Source organism: Myxine glutinosa, chromosome 1 (assembly GCF_964187855.1).
Source record: "Myxine glutinosa chromosome 1, kmMyxGlut1.1, whole genome shotgun sequence".
Lineage (NCBI taxonomy): Eukaryota > Metazoa > Chordata > Myxini > Myxiniformes > Myxinidae > Myxine > Myxine glutinosa.
Window position 1 is genome coordinate 221501097 of NC_136261.1, and position 21945 is coordinate 221523041.

General features: G+C 47.5%; 1 protein-coding gene across 4 annotated transcripts in view; it reads left to right on the plus strand.

Moving 5' to 3' along the window:
• The window catches only part of ATG4B (autophagy related 4B cysteine peptidase), a 146666-nt gene that overhangs the window by 92561 nt on the left and 32160 nt on the right, over positions 1–21945 (plus strand). For 2 of the 4 annotated variants that reach the window (XR_013624436.1, XM_068127757.2), the window contains one exon: positions 21678–21789. Coding sequence is in view for 2 of the 4 variants with exons in the window: in XM_068127757.2 (XP_067983858.2) it covers positions 21678–21789 (112 nt within the window). In the remaining 2 variants the exon portion in view is untranslated. The remainder of the gene's footprint in view (positions 1–21677; positions 21790–21945) is intronic. The other 2 variants (XR_013624438.1, XM_068127767.2) reach the window with 1 other exon arrangement.

Sequence of the window (21945 nt, forward strand, 5' to 3'; positions counted from 1 at the left end):
TAGGGGTGGAGTTTGCGTCAAGCAAGCAAACTCTATATAGAGAGAGAGAGAGAGAGAGAGAGAGAGAGAGAGAGAGAGAGAGAGAGAGAGAGATATATATATATATATATATATATATATATATGTGTCGAGATCGAAGACCTCAAGGGAAGGAAGAAGAAGAAGAATCAGAGGAAGAAGAGCAACAATGTTTAATAAAATCGATTATACACACACGTGTGGAGCGAGGCTCGAGAATGTACCGCCTACACGCAGCGGACAATTCCTCAAGACACTCGCTAAAAAATAAGTGGAAAGGCATTTCATTTATAGCAAAATATTAGACAAGAATCTGCGCTAAAGACATAGCACTAATGGGCCATAAGGACAACACCTCCCATTGTCCCGTCCTATAGAAGGTCAAATTTAGACAACAAGATGTAAGCATAATGATAGGCTACGCTTTTTTTGGCTATCTATCTAAACATATCAGACCCGAGCGCAGGCCGAAGTAAATATTCTTATACACTAGGCTAAATGGTAGATGAAGATTGGATACGTCCTTGGTTTAGGAGACATACTAAACACTACGAAGATATATAATTAATTATTCCCTTTGTGAAGGAGGCGTTTGGATGACATCTTTTTCCTGTACGTGGGTCGAGAGCATTTTATCTACTGTTTGGCACATTCATTCAAGGACTAATTTACTAGGCTAAGGATCCACCCTGCACGTCGAGCCTTGAAACCACATTTTGTCCACTCGCCTCTGCCTGCAGTTGAGTTCAAATCAGTTTTCAGAAGCACGATATATAATTTCAGATGTTATGATCAATTGAGTCATGGGGTCTGAACCCTAATGGCTAACAGTTCCTTCCTTTGTCTTTACAAGACACCTCCTTGGAAAGACACCAAATTCATCAATTAGTTACATGCCAGGCACGACATAGCGTCACGTATGCTCAAAGAGAGATACCGGCCCTAACTGGTCGTCTAACATTCAACGTATGAATTGTTAGCCATAATTCGCGACGACGGCGCCTGGTTTAAGAGATTGCTGCCGCCCGCCAGATTCCGAATCCACCCTCGCTGCAGCGTAGGTGCGACCCGGTTGCCAGCCAGATTAAGGGGCCCTCTTTATGCAAGTGAGGTCCTCGCGAATCAGGGCAAACAATCGACGTTAAATGCCATCAAGCCCTGTGAATGTGATTTGCTGGGTGGTGTAAATAATTTTTAAAAGAACGTACACTTTCTAAATCACAGATATAATCATCCCAACTAAAATCATAATCATTATCAGAATCCCAAGCATCAAATAGGTTCATCGATCACCCCATATACTCCTTCCTTTTCTGCCAACAACATATCCAAAACCACTTGATTCTGCATCACCATCGTTTGCATATGCATTAATTCGTTTTCCAATTGTAGTTCTGCGATTCAGGTTTCGTTTCCAATTCGTTCCATTACTAAAATGAGACTATCTATTTGCCAATCATTCATAATACATAAGAGGCGTTAGCCAGTCCACGCAAGGGAATTTCAACACAAGTATTACAGTCATCACAAACATCGATGCAGGCATCAGCCAGTAGCCAGTTCCCACATGGGATTAACACAAGTATCACAGTCATCATCACAAAAATCAATACAAAATTCTGAAGCGCTGGTCACATCTGCCTTGTTGAAGGACCCATTCAGATCGACGGCCTCTGTGGTCAAGATCATGGTTTTCCAACGGCGGTTTCTTCATCGTCCATCCTGAAAAATACTTTCTTACACACACCATGATCAATTCCTCGCCCCCCGTCCCACTAATTGGCATTTAGTTACCTTATCTCTCAGATGGTTGGCTTATTCATAGCCGCATTTCCTGTGTCGTGTCTGGAAATTCAAATGCCATATTTACTTTCACCAATTTCCGAAAATTCCTTCCTTTTAATCATCTTCCCTACATTTAATAATACATGATTTACCAAATTTACCTTGGGAAAAATGGATCCCAGATAACAAGTCCCTCCCCACTGTTCGGGTAGGTATGGATATGCTTTATTTCCGCAAATAAACATTACTCCATGGGGTGGGATAAGGGCCGAGGCCATGCATTTACCGATCTCAACGCGGGTGGCGCTTGGTGTCCCCCAAGATATGGTTAGCTTGGTTACGTTATGCTGGGCTTGGTCATCTATGGTTATTACAAGGGGGCCTCCCTTTTCTCTCCATCTGGTGTCGGATGGCAGGGTATGGGTACATTCCGAGGTTCCCATCTGAACGTGTCCCTTTCCTATAAGACACACCCGTCCCTTTTGCTCTGTCACCCAGACTGGATCAGGTGGTTTGTCTAACAAAGCCTGCTTAATGGGTGGGGTATATCGAAACTCCCGGGAACACACTGCTTGCGATTTTGGGCCTATCAGTTCCAAGGTTGTGGTCAGACATGGGGTACGCAAGGGTCCTGAGCACATATCTCGTAGGGACAGGGGTAGCACTACCATTTCTATCCCTGTCGTACTGGTGTGGGGAAAATGCATGCACACCCAACACCGTGATCGGTTCTGTACTTTCGCCATTGCACGGGTCACAGTCCAATACGTATTTTCCTTTGGCTTTTTCTTGCTTTCGATCCGTGGGTGCGGAATTAATATGTGTGAAATGCATGGTGGCCTATAATCGTAGGGGGAGCTCTGTGACGTCATGAATTCACATTGTAGTAATCGCTTGCTTCAAACGACTGAGGGCAGCAAAACCTGTCTAAACCTACTGCCATTTAACGACGCTTCCCAGATGACGGCTCCCATACACCATTCTGGCACAAAATTGTTGCATCCCACAGATGCCACGATTATTTGAACAAACTCATTTTCCTAATCCACCCTTTCAATTTTCATTTCAATTTAAAGTCAATCCAATGTCCTCTTTTAGCATCCCATGCACCTGTTGCAGACACCTGTTTTAGCCTGAAGCGGTATATTAAACTAAATGTGATTGCCACCCCTAACAGGCGGTGGTGCAGCATCCTCGATCTGTGGTGGTGCGTTTGAGGTGTCTGTGTTTGTGGGTATGGCCAACTTACAATGTGTGGCATGTACCCAGGACGACTTGCCCTCACAAAACACCGCTGTTGGTGTGATCAGAAGAACTTGGTATGGCCCCGTCCACCTTGGTTCGAGCGCAGTCTTACGGGTGAAATGCTTCACCAGCACGTAATCTCCTGCCTCGACGGTGTGGGTAGGCTTGCTTGTTGGCTCCGGTAGGGCCTCCCGAACGCGTTCATGTATGCTGCGTGCCACATGGGATAGACCTATGCAAAACTTTAAAAACATGTCATCCATGATAGGTAATTCAAGGGCTGCCATATCCACTGGCGCTGATACCGATGACATATAGCGCACGAGCGACAGACCATGGTAACCACAGTCGAAAGGCCTGGTGCTGCCCAGGTGGAAGTGACCTGCCTCATCACCTCACCCCCCTATGGCACACATGGCCATTTGGATGCGCCATGCGTGCCAACCATGGCAATAAAGCTCGCGGTGCCACGGGTTTGTCATTAATCGTCCACATTTGTCCTTCTGCGGGGCACTGAGCTCCCAATTTAATCCAATTTTTGATGTTCTACGTTTGAGGCCGCGGCTTGTAATTGTATTACATCGAACTCTGTAGGTGCGGATGTCGGAACGTCTGTCTTGAGGTGCCAAATTAATTATGAACCCTTCATTGTTGTCCAACACATGGACCGTTCGGTGTTCAACATTGTATCGACGCCTTACTGGCGTTTTCCGCAGTCGGTCCATCATCCATGTACGACAGTACCCTGCCATTCCCAAAAATCGCAACGAACACACTAACACTTCACTGTTATCCTTCACTTCATTTCAAAATTTCACTGTTATCCTATCAATACCTGGACAATTTTTTCCTTTCCTTCCTAGATACGCGAATTTCACATCAGTATAAACCCACTGGAAAAATTATCTGAAAAATAACTAGCCTCCCAAAACCATTTCCCTGCAAGAGCGGGGTTAGCCTTGCGGTCCACATGACAATCTTTTTATTTTGCTCTATCACCTCCCTTTGAGCAATAATTTAATTGGTGTGATTCCCATATACCCACTCCTGGTGGAGTTCTGTTCACCTGGTCTGCAGAGCCGTGATCCAATCTTCACCAGCCCCCAATCACCTTCTTATCACAAAACAACAGTCCATAACTAACCACTTTTCTTTATTTCCCGTCTTTTCCATCAACTTTTATAATCTTTTCCCCTCCCTTTCTTAGCAAACCTTGCAAAGTCACTTGTCATTGACAAATGATCCATCTAATTCGACTTTCCTTTAACATCCGCACTTTCCATGACCTTCTTCACACTTACTTTAAACCTTTTCTTCAGACACAACCCACATGAGTTATGAATACAATTTCCCCTTCCAGGCACGTGTCTAGTCACTCACAAAGTGTCCATAAGACAACGTCATCATATTCCACAGAACTCCACCACTCTATTAAATCCTAAGCATACCCAATGGGCAATCCACGAAAAAATCAAAGCATTTTCAGTCCCCCTTTCAGGGAAGTCAAATCAACCACCATTAAAGCACAAAACAGAAAACGACCATATACTCAGAGTATATGCCATATACTCAGAGTGAGACCCGAAAATCAAGCAGACAGACCGACAATCGAACCTGTCTTTCGACACTGCCGAACGACAAGTTCGCAGACACTGAGGGAGTGACATTCGACCCCCAGTAGATACCGCGGACACCGCTTTGGTCCGCACCTGCAACTCCATCACGCCTGCAACTCCCTCAAAATCAGTGTTCAGAGACATGACTCCATAGACAGCCAGAAAGCCAGACAAATACGGACACACACACACAGAGATTAATATATTTTTACAGATTAATATACAGAGATTAATAGATTAATATGAACAATTAATATATTGTCCACATTCATCTTGGTCACCCCAACCCCTTCTGGCTCTCCCCAAGAGCTCCGTGTCCGGACAGACAGACAGATAAACGGACCGGTGAAACCATAACCATCCATTCTTCCGATTGGACTCACGTCAGCATCACATGTCATTTTTGCCTTCATTCAACGCATTCTGCCATCCCAAATCGGCCAAATACAAGCCCCGGCCATGCCGTTGAATAAACACCCGGTCGGTTGACAGCCTATTATTTTTGACTTTCACTCCCATTCTCCCTTGCTACATCTGGAGAGCCGTTAATGTGGGGATGTAATTGAACACTTGTTTTAAAGCCCTGTCTACACATGCTCTCCATAACATTCTCATTATTCCCTGCCAATTTTACTCATCCGGATTGCCCAACGCCCGTAGGCAATTTGGGGAATCCCTTGTCAGTCAATGACACACATCAATGACACACACACAATAAACTCAAATACACGCTGCAATGACAGATCATTCATTCCCTTATACACAAATACCATGTGACTGACCTTTCATTCTCCATACAATACAGTATAAATTCATGCACACTCATGCACACTTCAATCCTACTTACCTGTGAACTCTAACACATCCAGTGCGTAGCTTAACTTAAAATACTCATTATTCTACCTTTCTTGGGCTAGTCCCTCCTGGTAGTCCTAAGATCGGGTCGCCCCCCGATTCCTAACCTTAAACGCAGTTCTCACGCCGGAGTAACTTAATACCTATTATCTATCACCCACATATGGGTCTACCTGCTTCCCACGCAGGAAGCTTACCTGAGGGATACCCCTCCTTATCCCGGGCGCCCTGTATAATCGATTCATTACCCACTGCTGCTCTGGTTTAAACTAAATTTGGTTCGGAATGCAAGCCAGGTGGTACAGCCGACAGAGGTCCACACATCCAAAGTAAGGCGGGAGGCTTCAATTTCGAGGTGCAAAAATGCGTACCCACCAAATTAGATGCCGGCAGGCCTCCCTCCCGACCTGGAACGTGAGGATCCACCTCGTCTGCACACTTGGATGTATCCCACTTCTGACACCAAAATTGTCGAGATCGAAGACCTCAAGGGAAGGAAGAAGAAGAAGAATCAGAGGAAGAAGAGCAACAATGTTTAATAAAATCGATTATACACACACGTGTGGAGCGAGGCTCGAGAATGTACCGCCTACACGCAGCGGACAATTCCTCAAGACACTCGCTAAAAAATAAGTGGAAAGGCATTTCATTTATAGCAAAATATTAGACAAGAATCTGCGCTAAAGACATAGCACTAATGGGCCATAAGGACAACACCTCCCATTGTCCCGTCCTATAGAAGGTCAAATTTAGACAACAAGATGTAAGCATAATGATAGGCTACGCTTTTTTTGGCTATCTATCTAAACATATCAGACCCGAGCGCAGGCCGAAGTAAATATTCTTATACACTAGGCTAAATGGTAGATGAAGATTGGATACGTCCTTGGTTTAGGAGACATACTAAACACTACGAAGATATATAATTAATTATTCCCTTTGTGAAGGAGGCGTTTGGATGACATCTTTTTCCTGTACGTGGGTCGAGAGCATTTTATCTACTGTTTGGCACATTCATTCAAGGACTAATTTACTAGGCTAAGGATCCACCCTGCACGTCGAGCCTCGAAACCACATTTTGTCCACTCGCCTCTGCCTGCAGTTGAGTTCAAATCAGTTTTCAGAAGCACGATATATAATTTCAGATGTTATGATCAATTGAGTCATGGGGTCTGAACCCTAATGGCTAACATATATAGAGAGAGGGGTGAGAAGGAGGCATGTTTGAGTAGGAGGCAGAGGGAGATCCATGAGTTGAGAATGGAGTTGAGGAAATGGAGTACGGCTCTTCCCCTTAGCAAGAGGGGGGTTCATCCCCCTTTTATTTTCACTGGCCGTCTCCACTCCTGAAGCTACCCAGCTCCCTCCACGAGGCAGGTGAGCAACCTCGTTCGAGACCGCGGACAAGATGTTATTTTGCCGAGCGGATTAGCAGCTCGCGGCTCGAACCATTAACAAAAACTAGACCCGATCCTCAACGTTGGCCAAATCGTGCCACAGGTGTTCAATGGGGAAATCACAAAGACGAACGGATGTGAAGAAAGGAAAGCAAAGGTAGGAAGAACAGAGATTTATTATTAATTACTATTTACACAATCAAAGCAACCAAGGAGAAGGAAAGAAACGAAAATAATGACAGAAGGAGAAGACACAGTGCAATTCTACTTTTCTATACAGGCTTACTTATACCCCAGGGACAAAACAAACAAGACAAACTCACGTACACAAAAGGATGGTATGGCAGGGATGGTACGGGTCGGCAGAGGAGGGTCCAGGTAGATGGTGGCGTCGAGGTTCGGCTCCAAGCTCGCGCTTTGGTCCACGCTTGTGGGTTCGAGGCGAAACCCGGCACACAGCCCCGCTTCGGGCTGGCAGCCAGGAACCGGCAGCGCCACGTATTCGGTTTCACACCGGCAGCTGTCTCACGTGTCCTCCGCCTCCGACGCTCCTTTTCTACTCCGCAGAATCTGCCTCTGGTCCAGCGCACCTCCCTCAAAACCCCCTCTCAGCTTCTCCTCAACTGGACTCTTACGCATCTCTCTCGAAAAGGCTTGCGCGGGCGCTTTTATAACGCGCTTCAAGATCAATGCGTGCCACGCCTGTGTTGGTATCTCCTCAGCCCTGGTTGGCTGGTGGGGGCTCGCTGGCTCCACCTTCTGATGACGATGGGCGGGCAACGCCCTTGTTCGTTGGCTTGACCGCCTGCGTAATGGAGTTTGGGGCGATGGTGATGCCAATAACCCCACCCAAAGGGCAGCGAACGCTGCCGGCAATTGCGTTTTATGGGTGGCAATTGAAAGGGGATTCTATCTTATCTGATTCGGTGCAATGCAGTGTCAATTAATGGGAAACAGAGCCTTAAGCTAATACACATAATAAGGAAATAACTATTTAGAAGGGTATATGATTTTCTATGTGCATGCGATGGATTAACTAAGGGGACGACCTTTGACCTTTGACGAAACGGAGGTATTTACAAGAATTACTATTATTCACAGAGGGTGATATTTACAAACACAGGATTCTCAAATCCGCAACATATATATATATATATATATATATATATATATATATATATATATATATATATATATATATACAGTATATATATATATATATATATATATATATATATATATATATATATATGGGTGAGAAGGAGGCATGTTTGAGCAGGAGGCAGAGGGAGATCGTTGAGTTTGAATGGAAGGTGGAAGGGGAGAGGAATGGGCTTGAGGTGTTGACGAAGCATGTGAGGATGAGGTTGGTGAAGTTGAAGAGAGTGGAAAGGATGAAGAGGCGAAGAAAGGAGAGGCAGAGGAAGAGAAAGAGGTTCTTTGAGAAGCCTTTTCAGTTTATGAAGGATCTGTTGGAGCCATCTCTGGTGTACTGAAGGTACCAAAGGAAGAGTTGGAAGGTCACCTGCATGTCACGTATGCAGACACAAGGAGGAACGAAGTGGTGGAGGACATCGAAGGATTGGTGAGACCGACAGAGCCAGGTATTCCATTTGATTTGTCAGAGCCAAAGATGTCTGAGATTGAGGCAGTTTTGAGGAAGGCACGGGCGGCATCAGCTCCAGGACCAAGTGGAGTGCTATACAAGGTGTTTAAGAGTTGTGAAGGCATCAGGCAGTATCTGTGGAAGGCTCTGAAGGTGGTATGGAGGCAAGGAGTGGTGCCCAGTCAATGGACTAGGGCGGAAGGAGTTTATATTCCAAAGCAGGAGGAGGCTGTGACACTGGAGCAGTTTAGACCAATATCATTGCTCGATGTAGATGGGAAGATATTGATGAGTGTCTTTGCGCACGGCACGGCTCTCAGGCTTCATCAGAGGGAATGGTTTTGTGGATGGTTTTGTGGATGGTTCTGTGCAGAAGGCAGGAATACCAGGATCACCAGGATGCATTGAACACTCGGCAATGGTCTGGCAAGTGTTACAGGAGGCAAGGAGGCAAAGGAAGGATGTGGCGGTGGTATGGCTGGATTTGGAGAATGCATATGGGTCAGTGCCGCATGCCTTGATCAGGTATGCCATGGATTTCTTTTGGGTGCCACGGAGATTTAGGGATTTTTTGATGGCATATTATGATCAGTTTTGGATGCAGTTTGCGACACAGTCCTATGTAACAGAGTGGCAGAAGTTGGAAGTGGGGATCCCGATGGGATGTACTATCTCCCCTATTTTGTTTGTGCTGGTTATGGAGTTGTTGATACGTGCGGTGAGTGGACATGGGAAAGAAGTGGAGCTCGCCCCTGGTCAGAGGTTGCCAGCAATGTTTGCTTTCATGGATGACCTGACAGTTGTCCAACAATCCGCTGATGCAGCAGTAGAGGTACTGGGACGACTGGAAAGGTTGATGCGGTGGGCAAGAATGGGATTTAAAGCAAGAAAGTCGAGGAGTGTGGTAGTGAGACAAGGAGTGGTGAATAACATGCACAGGTTTGAGCTGGGAGGGGAGGTGGTTCCATCATTGGTAGAGGCCCCTGTGAAGAGTTTGGGAAGATGGTATACAGTGGAGTTGAATGATGTGGGAAGAGTGGAGGAGGTCAGAAACAAGCTTTTGAGAGGTTTGAAGAGGATTAATGGATGTGGTTTGCCAGGTAAGTTGAAGGTATGGTGTTTGAAGTTTGGATTGATGCCACGAGTATTGTGGCCATTGATGATGTATGATATTGCGATTGGGCATGCAGAGAGGATGGAGGTTGTGGTGAGCGTGTTTGTGAGGAGGTGGTTGGGAGTGCCACGCTGTTTGACGAACATTGCCTTTTATGGTCAGGGTGAAAACTCCAGTTTCCCTTGACATCATTAACCGAGGAGTTTAAGGTGGTGAGGGTGCGGGAGTTCATGATGTTGCGGGATTCAAGTGATGCAGTGGTAAAGAATGCTCTCCCAGAGAAGAAGGGAAGTCGGAAGTGGAATGCAAGAGCAGAGGTGGACAAGATGGATGAGTGGTTGCAACAGGAGGAGGTCATGGGGATGGTACAGCACGGGAAGCATGGCTTGGGGTGGATGAAGCATGAGCGATGGGGAAAGGCATGTGTGAAAGAGAAGAGGAAGATGGTTGTTGGTTGTGAATATGTTGAAGTGGCAAGAGATTTGGAGGATGGAACCAATATTGTTGAATTTCCTGTTGCGGGCAACGTATGATGTGCTTCCATCACCAGTAAACTTGAGATTGTGGGGGTTGTTGCAGGAGGAGAGATGTTATTTGTGTGGAGGTGTGGGAACGGTGCAGCATGCACTGAGGTCATGTTCAGTAGCATTGGCAGCAGGACAATACAGGTGGCGACATGATCAGGTGGTGGCGGTGGTGGTGCAGATGGTGCAACAAGAGGTGCTGAGGTCGAGAGAGAGAAGAATGGAGAAGGAGACTGATGGGGGAGAGGTGTGGTTTGTCAAAGAGGGCCAAATGGTAAGAGGTGGAAAGAGGAGAAGGTGGAAAGCAAGAGGGCTGTCAGATGTTTGTGATTGGCAGGTGGTGGCAGACCTAAAGCCGCAATTGGTATTCCCAGAGGAGATCTGTGTGACAAGGGTGCGGCCTGACATTGTCATTTTGTCAGGTGCAACAGGACAGGTCATCTTAGGGGAATTGTCTGTACCGTGGGAAGAGAACATGGAGGAGCTGCACGAGAGGAAGAGAGGAAAGTACAGTGAGCTGGAGGCAGAGTGCCGGGAGAAGGGTTGGCGAGTTTCGTGTCAGCCATTTGAGGTGGGGTGTAGAGGGTATATTGGCAGTTCCTTTTCTGCATTTCGTGCTCAGCTTGGAGTGTGTGGGACAGAAAGAAGGAGGATGTGTGACAAGGTGGCCCAGGTTGCCTTGAAAGGCTCATTTTGGATATGGAGGAAGTTTATGGAGGCACGTCGAAGGGTGTAGGTTGGTTGTGTGTGTGTGTTTTTTTTTGTTGTTTTTTTCTGTTACTATTATTATTTCTTATTTTGTGTATGTGAGTGAGTGAGTGGGTGAGGGTGTGTGTTTTTGCATGAATGAATTTTTGAATGAGTGTGTGTTTCTGTATGTTGAGTGGTGTATGTTGTAAGGGTAGGTGGTTGGTGTTGTGTGTGTATGTTGTAAGGGTAGGTGGTTGGTGTTGTGTGTGTATGTGTGTGTATGAATGATCTGGTGTGTTTTGTTGGTGAGTGGTGAAGAATATAAAGGTGGGTATTTCAGTGTTCCACCATGTTTGTTTGGTGCTGTGGATTCTGGATGCGGAGGTTTTGTTGTTGTAGTCTGCGTTTGCACTGGCTGGGGATGGGGGTATGTGTGCATCCAGGTGTAGTTGTTGCATGTGGATGTGTATGTGCCCCTGCTGGCCCACCTTAGCTGACCATATCGAGGTTGAAGGGCCGAAACGGGATGATGCTGAGGACCCGGTCAGTGCGGCACACTTGTGACCAGGTGTGTTTTGAACTTATATATATATATATATATATATATATATATATATATATATATATATATATATATATATATATATATACATATATATTGTTGCGGATCTCGGCGTCGGCCTTTCCCATTACCAAGGGGGGGGGGGGGGTTAGTCCCCTTGTCTTTGACTAGCCGACGGGATCCGGGGCTATGACATCACTTCCGGTCAGCGTTGGGTAGGGTCATAGGACTAATCACTAATACCTAATTACCAACGCCTCCCAGGAAACAAGGAAATAAACCCCACCCGAATCACGGTTGTAGGTGGAAACGCCGAGCGATAGCGAACCGTGATCCAGGCCGTTAACAAGGACTAAACCTGATCTGAGCGGTTACGAATCGTGCCACGCTTACCCAATGGAGGAAAACACTGATACGGTCGAATCAGGAAAGACAGGAAGAACAGATTGGTTTATTCACAATTTGTACAGGAAGGAGAAGAAGAACACACAGTGCAGCTGAATACAGTTTTAACTTATCCCAGGACACGGGCCCGTTTCACACTCAGACACACTCACACGGGGATTGCAGAAGGTCTGGGCGATGGTCCAGGGATGATGGCGTCCAGGCAGTTCACTCCGGTCCCCAACTCGTACCGCGAAGAAGATGGTCAGGGCGGCAGAAGCTCCCCGCGGGTCGTTGACGCGGATCGGACAATTACGGGGTTAAATGCGGGGCGAATTGTAAGGCTGGCTGGGCGGTTACTTGCGACCACGGTCGCGTACGCAATAGATGAACCGGGCTATATATGCGCTCCCAATATAGTTCACTGGCAAAGCGGCTCTCCCGCAGGAGTCCTCTCACAGAGCGCGATCCCTTGCAGTTCTTTCACAAAGCCCTCTCCCGCGAGTCCTTTATCATGCGCAAGCCCAAACATGCGAGTCCTTATACATGCGCGAATCGTGCCAGTCCTCATACAATCAGACGCCTCCGCGCAGTCCTCCAGGGCAGTCCTCTTTCATGCGCGCTCGCCCAACAACTTCTTTCGCATGAGTCCTTATCAAGGGCTTTGTGCGCGCACTTATATAGCCTTTTCAGCGAACCTCCAGCACTTGCTAGATGCGCCCTCTCAAGCCATGCCCACCGAGCCCTGGTTGGTTGTTGCCCTTACCGTCACCGCCTTCTGATGTGCTGCTTGATGCTGCCACACCTCGTCCTCGCGCTCCTCCCTCTTTCCAGGCCTACCTCGTCGCATTTGGCTGGTTTTGAGCGAAACCCAAAGGCAGCGAACGCTGCTGGGAAACGTGGTTTAGCCGAATCTGGGCGCGGGACGGATGCTGCCCAACGAGGTAGATTTGGAGGGTGGCCGCAAAATGAACGGGACCTAAGCTTATTATTTCTTTACACAACGCAGGTATCACTAGTGGAAATGGCCTTATCCTCACACATACTATGACATAACTAATGTTCTAAGGGGCCTACGTGTTGCATGTGGACTAACTATGGGGGCAAACCTTTAACCTTTAATGATGTTATATTTACACTCTCAGAACCGTAACAATATATATATACTGTTACGGTACGCGGTTAAGGATGTTGTTTGCCGAGCGGAGGCTCTGCGGCCGAACAGTTGTTCCCCGACTAAACCCGATTCACCCAAACGTTGGCCGTATCGCGCCACAGATACTCAATGTGGAAAAGACTAAGACGACGAATGCAAAGAGGAGGAAGAAGAAGACGTACAGAAGAGTAACGGGGTTCATTATTATTTACACACACATAAGCAAAAAGAGCAGTCACGGGTATTTACAGCGGACATGAAAACGCAGGTGACACAGTGAAAATTACTAGCTTATACAGACTTAGTTACTACCCAGGACAGCACGAACAAAACAAACTCACGTACGCAAATGGGGAACTTGCAGGCAGGAATCGTTTGGAGGGATGAGCAGGTGGGATCACAGGGCACAGCGAGCAGGTCCACTCCGGGCGGGAAGCGAGGAGCCGGCAGCTCCTTGTATTCGGCTTTACAGCGCACGCCGGCAGCTCCTTGTATTCGGCTTTACAGCGCACGCCGGCAGGGTCACTTGGCTGGTTGAAACGGGGCTGGTTGAAGCGGCTCTTTGTCAAAGGCTTTTCGTATCTCTCACGCAACTCCGGTGCTACTCTGAACTCTCTCCCGGTGGACTACCGACCCTCTTACGCACCTGGACTCATCTGCCGTATCTCTGGTGTGGCTTGTCCCAGCGATCGTCGCACCCTTCTCTCCAAACCTTCAGCGCGGGTCTGACACGCCCTCCTCGGTTTTGGTACCGCCCTCCCCCCCGTGCTCTGTTTCGTGACCTTGTATGGTAATCCCACGGGCTTGTCTCCTTATTTGGGCATGGCGCCGATGGCACGCCCCTCGTGGCGAGCCACGGGCTTGTTTCCTTATTTGGGCATGGGGCTGAACAGCCCCGCCGTTCGTGGCGCGCCCTGGGCTTGCCTCTCCCAGGCGACCCCGCCCCTCCTGTTCAAACAGAGCACGGAGCACATATTCACGATAGCAGCGAAATGAGAGGGCGTGCACCCCACGCTTGTGAACTGCTTTACCCGCAGATGGGGAGTTTGGCTGGGAAATGGAAGTATTGAAGGGGAGCTATTCTTAATTGATTCGGTGCAATGGAGTATTATTCTAATGGAAGACAAGGCCTTACTCTAAAACACATAATAAGATATAAGCTACTGAACAAGGGTTTTATCGGGTCCTGCAATGTGGTGTTTCATGGAATAACTACCGGGACGCCCTTTTTACCTTTACACAACTCTGGAGGCAGGAGGGGCCATATTCAACAATGTTCATCACCATTTCCAATATAATACAACACAATCAAAAAAATGCAATCCTCATATCCGCAACAATACATATATATATATATATATATATATATATATATATATATATATATACACACACATATATATATATATATATTGTTGCGGTTTTGAGAACCCACACTTGTAAATAAATATAACATCATTAAAGGTTAAAGGTAGCACCCCATAGGTAGGCCACAAGCAACACGTAGGTCACCATAGGACGTCAGTTATTTCATAATATGTGTTAGATAAGGCCATTTTCCAATAATTGCATCTGCGTTGTGTCAATCAAATAAGAAGTAGGCCCCTCGTCCATTTTGCAGCCCCCCTCCAAGCGACGCCATTAAGCGCTCTCCAGTCTGTGCCCCATGGCCCCTCCCAATTTGGTACGCTCCTTGGCCAGCAGCCTTCGCTGCTCTTGAGCTCGCTCAACACCGCCATAAGCCACGAGGTGAAGCCCGGAAAAAGGGGGCGGAACGCCAGGGAGGAGGTGTGGCCACGTCACCCAGCCGTAAGGGCGGGGCTGGTAAGCCATAACCAGCCAACCAGGGCTGGAGTGACATCGCCTGACAGGCATGGCTTTTGGGCTTCGAGAGCGTTCGCTGGCTTGATTATAAAAGTGCGCACGCAAAGGCCTCATAAGGACGAATGCGATTACCAAGCGATGACTTACAGAGGAAGCTTGTGCTAAGAGGACTCGCTGGCATTGGTATCACAAAGGACTGTCCAGGACTGATGGGAAGAATTACGAAGCAGCGCTCATTAACGAGGTCTGAGCGGAGAGAGAGAGGTGCTTGACCTGGGACGTGCGCTTTACGAGGGAACTGAAGCCAAGCATTGGTATTTCAAAGAGACGCGCTTTGGCAACCCGCTGTACTAAGGGCGAGCGCGCGGCACGCATTGCCACGAACTGCAGCGTGCAGGACATTGGGGAGGGGGCGCTTGGAGCGAGTAGTGCGCATATTACGTACGCCAGTATACCAGCCTTCCCCCGTCATTATAATTGTCCGCTCGCGTTACGCTACGTGAAGAGCTGCCTGCCGGGTTTCGTCTGCTGGAGCCGGACTGGAGCCTGGACACCATCGCCGGACCTTCCACCCTACCATCTGCAATCCCCGTGTGAGTGTCTGTGTGTGAGACAGGCCCGTTTGTCCAGGGAATAAGTTAAGACTGCCCTGTGTACTTTTCCTTCCTCTTTCTTTCTTGTACATTCTTTCGTTTCCTCTTTTTCTTTGTACATTTGTTAATAAATTGCCCTGTTCTTTCTGGTTTCTCCATAATCCGATCATCCTAGTCTTTTCTCCATTGGGTAAACGTGGCACGATCGGAACCGCCATAATCGGGTCTAGTCACTTGTTAACAGCTCGGATCGCGGATCGCTATCCGCTCGGCGTTTCCATCCATATCCGTGATTCGAGCGGGAGTTATTCCCTCGTTTCCGGTCGGCGTTAGTACTTAGGTAGTAGCGAATCCCTAGGCCTAACAAACCCTACCTAACGCCGTGCCGAGAAGGACGTTATAACCCCCAGGGTCGCGTCGGCCAGATAAAAGGACAAGGGGATTAACCCCCTCTTGATAAGGGGAGAGCCGACGTCTGAGATCCGCAACAATATATTGTTACGGTTTTTAGAACCTTCACTTTGTAAATTTTGGTAAATGTTCCCTTATAAATAATCCCCTGCAAATATCCCCATTATTTGGCTAATATTAAAGATCGCACCCTAGTTAGTCCATGTACAACACGTAGAACACCATAGGACCTCTCTGTAGTTATCTCATTATTATGTGTTTTAGTTAGGATCTGTTCCCAATAGTTGAATCTATGTTGCATTAATCAAATAAGATAGGCCCCTTCAATTATCCCCAATCATCTCTCTCTCTTCAAAGTGCAGTAGCGGTATGGCAGCGTTCGCTGCCCTTTTGGTTTGTTGCTGGCCCCAAGCCGCCATGACGTACGCGGTAATCTGGAGGAAAAAGGGGAGGAGTGGGTTCGAGCGCCAGGAACGAGGCGTGGCCTGTCAATATCTCCTCAAGAGGTGGAGCCAGCGAGCCCTCGCCGGCCAACCAGGGCCGAGGTGAGCCGACCGGTAGGCGTGTCCTAGGAGCCGGCGGCTGGATACAGAAACACCCAATAAAAGCGGCTGGGAGGGACTGCTTCAAGAGATGAGTGTGAAGGTCCGATATACGAGGTACCAGATGAACACGACGAGTCGTAAGGCAGGAGAGTGGGTCCGTTGACGACGACAATACCGCAATATCTTCGTATTGTCCGACCGCGTGAAACCGATACGTTCAGCTGCCGCCGGGTTTCGCCTCAAGCCCGGAGCGTGGACCGGAGCGCGACCTGGAGCGGACCTCGACGCTGTGCCATCTGCCCGGACCTTCCTTCCCTGCCATCTGCTTGGACCTTCTCCCCCTTCCAGCCATTCCTTCCTGCCATTCCCTATTCCTGTAAGTCTGTTTGTTCTGTCTGGGCGTATGGTAATATAAGACTGTTTTTAAGGTTGCCCTATGTCCTTTTATTTCCTCTCCTTGTATATTCCCTTCTTTCGTTTCCTCTTGTAGATAGTGAATAAACCTGTGTTCTTTCTTACCCTTTTGGTTTCTTCTTCCCCCGATCGCTTTAGTCCTTTCCCAATTGAGTACCTGTGGCACGATTCGGCCAACGCTCGGAATTGGGTTTAGTCTCTTGTTAACGGCCCGAATCGCAGCTCACTTCGCTCGGCGCATCCATTCACGCTGCGGCCCGGGTGGGAGTATTTCCTCGCTTACGGCCGGCGGTGGTAATTAGGTAGTAAGGCGGATTGGGCTTACAACCCTACTCACCACCGACCAGAAGTGACGTCATACTTCCAGGACCGGCGGGCGGCCAGCTTAACAGGACAAGGGGATTAACCCCCATTGCTAACGGGAGTGCCGTCCCCCGGATCCGTAACAATATACATATATATTGTTACGGTTCTACGCCGCCCTCCTTTACCCCCTACCAAGGGGGGATTAGGCCCCTTGGTCTTGCTGGGCTTGGCGGAACCGAGACTTGAAACGCCCTTCCCGGGCGAGCGCGAAGTAGGGTTTCGGGACCAATTCTCGCTCGTACCTAAGTACCCGCGCCGCCACGGAAACGAGGTAGCAAACCTTACACGAACCACGTGTGATGTGAGTACGCTGAGCGGATTGCGTACATGTGGTCCGCGCAGTTACCTAGATGTTGGAACCCGATTAGAGCGGTTGTACTCGTGCCACGCTTAGTCAATGAGGAAATCACAGGAACGATCGAATCAGGAAAAGGAAGAACACTGGTTTAATTATTCCCACACGTATGTACAATGATCAGGGATGCAGAGACACAGAGCAGCCTCAGACAGTCGTTTATTATTATTAAATCCCAGACAACGGGCCCGTCTCACACTCACACAGGGAATTGCAGATGGGCAGATGTTCCCCAACGCGTCGACGTGGTCGTCCAGAGACGGTCCCCGTCCGGCTCTCCACGGCCCCGGCACGTCCCGCGAAGATGGTGGCAGGCGAATGACAGGAACTCGTAGCGCGTCTGGAGACGGCAAAGAGACAAGGCAGATAATGAGGTGGAACGGCAAAGGGCGGGACTTTTAGCATGGCTGGCGATTACTCAGCCGTTCTCACTCACGCATCTCAAATGCACTGAATATCGGTTTATGCGCGTCTGGCTGTGCCCGCGTATCTGTACAGTTCTCACACGCTGCCAACTCCTCTTCCTCGATCCTCTGAGCTGGTTAGGGCGCGCGAGTTCTTCACCGCCAGTCCAGTCCTTACTGCTGTGTGCACGCGAGTCCTGCAAGTCCTGTCGAGGGCTTTGCGCAGCGGGTCTTATCGCTACGCCCCCCGAACCTTCTGGCACTCTCTCGAACCTTCTCACCACGCCCTGTGACGCAACACCGCCGTCACCACCTCTGAGCCCTGATTGGCGGCCCGTGCTTACCGTCAGCGCTTCTGCCGCTCCGCCATCGGCTCCGCCCCGGTCCTCCTAGCCTGCCTCGTGTTAACTCGCCCAATAATGAACCAACGTTAGCGCAAAAGAGATTGAGGCTACGGACGTTGGATGATCGGTGGCAGTAGGGCCTATATTCTTCTGGCTCTTACTCAACACAGAACTAACAATGGAAAGGAACTAAGGTCACAAATACTAAGACTATACTATCGCGAGGCTACATGTTGCTTGTGTGACTAACTATGGGGGGCAAATTTTAACCTTTATTAGACTCACTGTACAAACTCAAAACCGCAACAATATATATTGTTACGGCCCGCGGATAAGGATGTTGGTTTGCCGAGCGGATGGCACCGCGGCCTAACAGTTACCCTGACTAACCCGATTCCCGAACGTTGGCCGGATCGCGCCACAGATATTCAATATGGAAAAGACAAAAGCGACACGGATGTGAAGAAGAAGAAGAAGAAGAAGAAGACAAAAAGGTTGGAAATACGAATATAATTTATTTCTATTTACACCCAAAAATAACCAAGGAGAAGGAAAGATAATAAAATAATATGCAGAAGATTTTAGAGACACAGTGCAACGCTAGCTTATACGAGCTTAATTAAATACCCAGGGACAAAACAAACAGAACAAACTCACGTACACAACAAGGATGGAAAGGCAGGAGGTGGATGGCTGGAGGGAAAGGAAGGTCCACTGGTACTGCAGCACGATCGGCGCGTTTGGCAGCCGCCGTTCCTTCGCGGCCCTGCTCAAAACCGCCGTCCAGGCCCCAAGCGGCGGTGGTTGCTGCTGTGGCCGCCGCTGCTGCTGCTGTTGTCTGCTGCTGCTGGCGAGCAAGGCGACGAATAGCAGGCTTTGTGCTTCCCTGGATGATGATCTCCTTAATGTTCTCTATGTTCTTTTGCTCACATGCCAGCCTCGGACTCTGCTCGGAAAAGCACCAGCTCAGGAACAAACATCGGCCCACTTGATCAGCCGTTGCTGTGTACAAAGCTTCCTTGGGTGATCTCAATGTACTCTTGTCAAAGCTCATCTGCTTGGGGAGCGTCCCACGGCGGGTTATATAGGCCCCGCCCCTCAACCTTCGCGAACCTCCTTGATGTTTCTCTCCACACCCTCTCCAAGTCCAACCCCTTGTTCGTGGTTGGTTGAGTGGGGCTGACTCACTCCTCCCCTCTATGACGAGGTGGGGACCCGCCTTTCTTCCCCGATCCGAGCACATGTTCAATGGTGGTTTTGGAGGGGATGTAATTGGCAATTGAGGCTTGGCAATGAAAGTTTTGGGAGTGGGAATGGGGAATGAAAGGAATCTACTCTATTTCACTTGGTGCAATGGAGTGTCATCTTAATGGAAGACAAGGCCTTACCCTAATACACATAATAAAGATATAACTATCAACCAGGGGGAAATCTATGATTGGCTGCCGTGTATGCTTTATGGAATTAACTACGGGAACGCCCTTTGACCTTTATACAACACTGGAGGCAGGAGGGTCCAGAATAAAGCATATTTCACAACAATTTACTATATAATACAACACAATAAAAAAACACAATCCTCATATCCACAACAATATATATATATATATATATATATATATATATATATATATATATATATATATATATATATATATATATATATATATCATTCTCATCAGCAATCTGTAGCTCTCGATAATGGATAGCATTCTCTTTCCTATTCTGTCTGTCAAGGACGTGTCTTAGGAGTTATGCTGGTCCTGGTTTATATTAATGACTTATTGGCCTATTTGCAAAACCCTGTACATCACTTTGCAGAGGACTCCACAATCCGCCAGCAAGTTTCTCGCACAAATGACAGGCGCGCAACATTCATATCCTTGACCACCAATTTGGAGAAAAGAATAAGCTGGTGAATGATCTGAAATTTTTTTTGTATACTGAATCGAGGCTCGTGAAAGAGCTAATTGTAGTATCCATATCTATTGTAGTATCTATAATTGTAGTATCCCTCGAGTTTACTTCTACAACCTACCTTTGGCTGAGGAGTAGTCTTTATAGATCCATGGACAAACAATCTGTTGTGACGTTTCACTTGCCAATCATAGCAAGCTGGCCTTCAGAGCAGGGAGGGGCCTTGGAATCTATTCACAAATGTTTCCTCAGCCTCTCTCAGCTAAATCAATCCTCTGCCTCTCTTGGCTTAAAAATATTTTTTTTATGGGATATTGCCCGCCACAAAGCCAGAAGGCCACTCGAGGTGGGGGCTCCACAAAGAAAACAAAAGCAGAACAACCAGCCCCTTGCATTGAAACAAGACAAATGTAAAAAGTTGTCTCTTCACAGAACAAAAAGGGCTGGAAGGGGCTAAACTAATCTGCTTCGAGACAACAGTGCCTCTACCCCCCATTGAAATGTGCAAGGCTCCTAACAGTGTGCAAAGCATTCATCCATATTGCCTTAGATTGTGGATTTCCTCTGTGGGCCGAGGTATGACATCCTTTTGAAAGGGTTAGTTCAGTTGTCCCATTTGTGAGCAGTGACTTATGGACACAAGCTGCCATTCAAAAATAATTGCCTGGTTTGTGTCCTTGTACTTCGGCCAAACTTTAATGTGCTTCTTTGATATCTGCTAAGAAGGCAATGGCAAGCCATTCGACATTCAAGTTGAACAAAGACCTGATCTTGTCGTTATTTGGAGGGATGCTCACACTGGCATCAGATACAGGGATGAGATAACTACACCTTGAGTGATCCCTCTTACCTAACATCTTGGTGCCAACTTAATCCTTATTGATGACGATGCCCATTTATGAATGGCCATTTCACATCATGCACATGTCAATGCTGCACTGAAGGACCACACCTTCACTCTCATGGACTGTGGCCTGCTCGATCTCTGGACTTGAATCAAATTGATCATCTTAGAACATCCAAAGCAGACCTGTTTGTGGTCATCACATCCGCTCGTGGTCTCGTCGTCAACTGGAGGTTGCCCTGCTCGAACAATGGTCCAACAACCCACTGCAAGAGCTCAATCCTATTTTGGTCGATGACAAGAGATGTACAATCTAGTATTAGGGTAATTTATGATCACGCATGTTATTAAAATCATTGCTGCCAATGTAAACTTCCTGTGACCATTTGTAGACGAGTTATCATTGCCAATTTGTATGCTTATTTCAGATAGCCATTTTGTTTTCACATAACAACTTAACTTAGGCTTTCGCACTGACATAAAATTTGTGTATGGAGTGTACATATCCATGTGCTGCTTCTGGTCAACGAGATATGAACATGTGGCATAAATACAATACAAATGCAGAAACTTTTGTTGCTTACTATACAAGATGATGATAAACAGAATATGATGTAGTGGCATTTCAAATGCACAAGTGTCAGACAACATCTATAGCAATATTGAGTGATCTTCCTGCCCCCCGCCCCCATTTCCCTTCCCAAACAGCAGGTCACATGTGGAAATCAACTTCCTATGTTTGAACTAGTAACAACACGCCCGAAGCATTGGCCCCCCTTTGTATTGCCATCAGGACCCTCAGACCAGGCAGGAGGTGCAGGTGAGTGTCTCGATTAGAGACAGATATATAATTTTGTATTCTCTCTGCACGCTTTCACTTCAATCTTCATTTCCAATCACTTAATACAATGAAGCATATTTACTGTTCCTCTTGATGTTGAACTCGATGCTATAAAACGGTGCATTCATGGTAATT